The sequence below is a fragment of the Grammomys surdaster genome, unplaced genomic scaffold (assembly GCF_004785775.1).
Source record: "Grammomys surdaster isolate TR1022 unplaced genomic scaffold, NIH_TR_1.0 225, whole genome shotgun sequence".
Lineage (NCBI taxonomy): Eukaryota > Metazoa > Chordata > Mammalia > Rodentia > Muridae > Grammomys > Grammomys surdaster.
Genome location: NW_021604670.1, coordinates 6,761,454 through 6,765,938, shown reverse-complemented (window position 1 = coordinate 6,765,938; position 4,485 = coordinate 6,761,454). Strand labels below are relative to the sequence as shown.

Genomic DNA, 4,485 nt, shown 5'->3' with positions numbered 1-4,485 from the left:
CCCCTCTTTTTCTTTCTCCTTTCTGTTTTGAGCCAGGGTCTTGCTACACTGCCCAGGCTGGCCTTGGAGCTTGTCTTGCAGCAGAGATAGTCTTGACTTGGAATCCTGCTGCCTAGGCTTCCAGAGAAACTGGAATTACCTGCCAGAGCCACTGTGCCTGGCTTGTACTACTCCTAACTGATGACTTCTTCCAAGTTTGGGTTTTTGTGGTTGTTGACTTTTTACATTTGTTTCATAGGTTGTCTGTATTCGCTCCACTTGGAATGCTCTCTCTCCAAAGTTGAGCTGTGACATGAGACCACTCATATTGAAGACCCTGAGTGAACTGTTCTCTCTGGTTCCTTCCTTAACAGTCAATACAACTGAATATGAGGTATGTGTGTGGGAGCCCAAGTAGCTGATTGTTCAGGAAAGATGTATGATGTGATAACTACTTTTCGAATCAAACCTTCATCTTTACATCTAGCTTACATAAAAGGAGATTGTTTTTATTATGAGAATTGTCAAGATTTTAAAAGTGCATTTTATGTTAAAAAGGACTATTTCTAAAATAATAGTGTATAATATTAGCTGTTTAAAGCCATTATTTTAAATGTCTTAAGTCAAAAAGCATAAGCATTAAAACTTATAAAAGCAGGATATATTTTTGCAATTTTATAAGATCATGTTTGTCATTATAACAGCCTGAAACACTCCTGGGAATCTTTCCTATGAGGTTCCTATGGCGCTACTTAACACTTGCTTCCTAGCTCTTCTTTGTGTGAAATAGTCAAACAACAAAAATTACATTCATGTCTTTACTTTTGTAATCCTCAGCCTCTTTTTCTCACCATTTCTCCTTTCCTCTCAAAGAACTATAGAGTATTTTTATTGGTGAATGTCCAATTTGGTGCCTTTAATAAACTTCCGTATTTTGTTACAGATTCTGTAACAGTCTTTTGTGTGTTTCAGATCAGATGATTAGACAGAAGTATCAGAAAATACTTCTAGTCACTTTAATAATTTATTTTTTATATATATAGTGCACTCACCACACGTGCCACATGTGCTTGTATCTTCAGAGGTGTGTGTTAAATTCCCAGGTGTGTGTTAGATTCCCGGGTGCTGAAGTTACAGATGGATGTCAGCCATCTAGCATGGGTTCTGGGACTAATTCATGTCCTCTAGAATAGTAGGAAATGTTTTTAACTGCTGACCTGTTTCTCTAGCCCCATTTCCCACCATTTGAAATGCTGCTCAATGAATCCATCACTGCTGAGGTTGAACATCTAGGACTCTGCCTGCACAAAGCATTTTGCTTTCTGCATTGTACAACATTCTGGGTACATAGTTGCTGGATGAACTGTGGAACCAATGCAGGATGATGCAAGTTTATTTTATGTGTGGGCTTTCCTTTTATAAGTATAAAAGAAAATACCTATTCCTTAATATTTTAAGGCGAAACTTTGAGTTGTGACCCTTAGGGCGTGTAGTACAACAGTTGTCTTTGTTTCTGGCTATAATACCTGGGTACTCAGTCATATTTTGCCCAGAACCTACAGGGTGATTGATCAAGAGCTAAGTCTAAGATCTACAGCAATGGCATGTTGGGCTCATTCATTTCCTGTCCTCGGGTTTGGAAAATCTTACAGTTTTGTATTGCTTGTACTTAAAGGTTATTTACATTTTGTTATGGACTACTTTGTGAAGTGGTTTTTATGTGTTGGTTTTGATGTGTGTTTATGCGTGGCTGAGAAATGCCTTTGACTTAGATTATCTTTCAGATCTTACATCTACTTGGTTTGTCTTTACATCATCAGCGTTTTTCCTGCTATCCAGGCAGACTGCGTTGAGCCCATTTAACCCAGATCTTTCTTCTAAGTCAGAGCGGTCTGAACAGGATCAGTACACGTTGGTTAGCAGCAGTGAGGACAGTGGAGAGCTTCTACCTCTGCCCTTCCCCCAGCCTCCCTTGTTCCCTTTCCCTCCCTCTCCCTCCTCTTCCTCTCTACTTCCTTCACCCATCTGCTTTTCTCACATTCCCTCTCTTTTCTTCTCTCCAATCCTCCTCTCTTCTCACTCTTCTCTCTCTAATCTGTCTGTCCTGCCCTCTTGCTCTTCCTATGCATGTGTGTGCGTTGCTTTCATTTAACTGCTTAGATCAAAGCCAAAGTCAAACTCAGTTTTCCTAAAACTTTTCTTTTTGTTCAATTTTTTCTCTTCAACTTTGTATTGACTCTGTGAATTTCATATCATGTAACCCAGTCCATCCTGTCTCCCCATCCCTTCAGACCTGCTCTCTGCCCTTGCAACCTGCCCCCCCAAATGAAAATAGAAAATAAAAAAGAATAAAATAAAACAAAAAAAAAAAACCTAAACCAAACCAAACCCCATCTTTGTCATGGCAGCTGTAGTGTCACAGTGTGTCACATAGTGTACCATTTTGTTCACATTTCTTTGCTTGCACGTGTTCATTACAGCGAACATTGATCTGATCCAAGGCCTCTGGCTTCTGCTACACCATCCATTCTGGATCCTCACTGGGACTTCTTTTGGATATCCTGTTGTTGCCTGTATCATGGAGTCCTGTCATGAGTCTGCCTTTCACATGCTCCAGCAGATCATAGATAGGGTAGATGTTGGGGTGGTACAGCTCAGTGCCTTAGATCTTGGCCTGCGTAGTAGCTGAGCTGGTAAGCTCACCAGCTCTCTTGCACCTGCATTCTTAGGGCACCTGCACAGTAAGTAGGGAGAGCTCCCTAGCACTGCCCCAGCTAGATTAGCCAGATCACCCAATGCTGCCACCGCATGCAAGGGGTGGGGCCAGCTCTCCTACCTGCTACAGGGATGAGTTGGGAGGAGGGCATCCCTCCCATGCCCTCACCACCTCATGGCAGCTCAGTGCCAGGGCCAGCCCAAGTTCTTCCCTTTGAAGGCCCAAAGCAGTTCCCACATTGCTTCTGTCCCTAGTCACTTGAGAGCTTTCAGTTTGTCTGGCATGAACTGCAGACAGCCAAATTTGCCTTTTACAACATGACAGTTCTCTATAGTACCATACCCAGCCATCCAGGCAAATAAAGGAGGTCTCCCAATGTGTCTTCAAACCTTTCTGTTTCTTTTATTCATGCTGTTCCCTCTGACTAGACTTCCTTTCTTTTCATCTTTAATTTTAAAAATATGCTTTATGAATTGTAGAATGGCATTATCTCATTCTGTCCTTGGAGAATTTTCCTCCAGCAGACAGCTGCTACTCTCAGACTTCTTTGCTTCTATGAACTTCTCTTTTATTTTATACTACAGGGATATATAATTTTCTCCACTAAACTATAAACAGTGAATCATAGAGTACATGATTAAATTGGATTATGCTTTTTAAAATTGCCTTCCATTAGTTATAGTATATTTATTCCTTGACTCAGAATACATTAATTCAAACCATATTAGGCCATAATGGTACTGATAAATAACGGTAGATACTATTTTCAAAGTCTTACTAAAATTGAAGCACCGAGGTTTTAAGAGTCACGTCCACTGAAGAATTCAGCGTTTATTGAATGTCTGATGTATGCCAGGCAAGTAACTACATGAAAGTTGGTGTCTAACTCAAGTGTTTTCTCACTGGATGGCCTCCACTTTCCTGTTGTGCTTCATTGTCCACATCCTTGTCCTCCAAAGTTCAAGGACCAGCAAATGAGTGTGGTGGAGGAAGCACCAAACTTTGTCAGGGGGACCATTCAGAATGCTGACTTAATTGGAGCCATCAGATTGACGTTGAAGATGTGTAATGCCACTTCCCATTGACGTCAGGGTCATGGGTTTTGTAAAGTTAAGGAGGGAAGAAGAATGGAGTGTGAGTCATAGGGGAAAGTACTAACCTTAACCCTGCTCTACACAAGGAAGACGCTGAACATGAGCAGACAAACAGTTCTGAGTTTGACTAATTATTCATTGAATAATTGTCATTAAAAGGAACCAGTCTAGGATTTATGTTCATAGTCTTTGAAATGAAAAGGACACAGTGATGGCCATATGACACATGTGACTTAATAGGGAATTAATCATACCTCATGTTACCATGTACCTGCCGTGCATCCAGTTAGAGGAAGGTGGCCTGGGCAAGGGTGGGATGGGACTAAGACTAGTGTCATAGATAAATGACATTTGTAGTGGGGCTTAAAATGTCAGAGACAATGGTCAGCTTTCTAGATGGTGTCATCTTGGCATTTTTAGTTATGCATGTATGTAGATGGTGAATTTGAGTGGTTTTCCTTTCTGAGTAACAGGTTCAGTCAGTTAATGATGCAATGACTTAAATAGTAGCTTAGTTTCTATCATTTGTTATTTCAGATTCTTCAATTTGAGTTGAACCCTTTTTAAATTTTTTTTCCTTTGTGCTTCCTGATTTTTCAGAATTTTAAAGTTCAAGTCCTCAGCTTCCTCTGGACTCACACCCAAAACAAGGTATTTTTATAGAACTATCAGTGACTCAGAACAAACTGGGGAAAT

The 4,485-nt window shown here is 40.6% G+C and overlaps 1 protein-coding gene across 1 annotated transcript in view; it reads left to right on the top strand.

The window, feature by feature from the left end:
- The window catches only part of Focad (focadhesin), a 225,907-nt gene that overhangs the window by 174,198 nt on the left and 47,224 nt on the right, over positions 1 to 4,485 (top strand). Inside the window, exons 16-17 of the mRNA XM_028773373.1 lie at positions 239 to 373; positions 4,390 to 4,440. Coding sequence (XP_028629206.1) covers positions 239 to 373; positions 4,390 to 4,440 — 186 coding nt within the window. The remainder of the gene's footprint in view (positions 1 to 238; positions 374 to 4,389; positions 4,441 to 4,485) is intronic.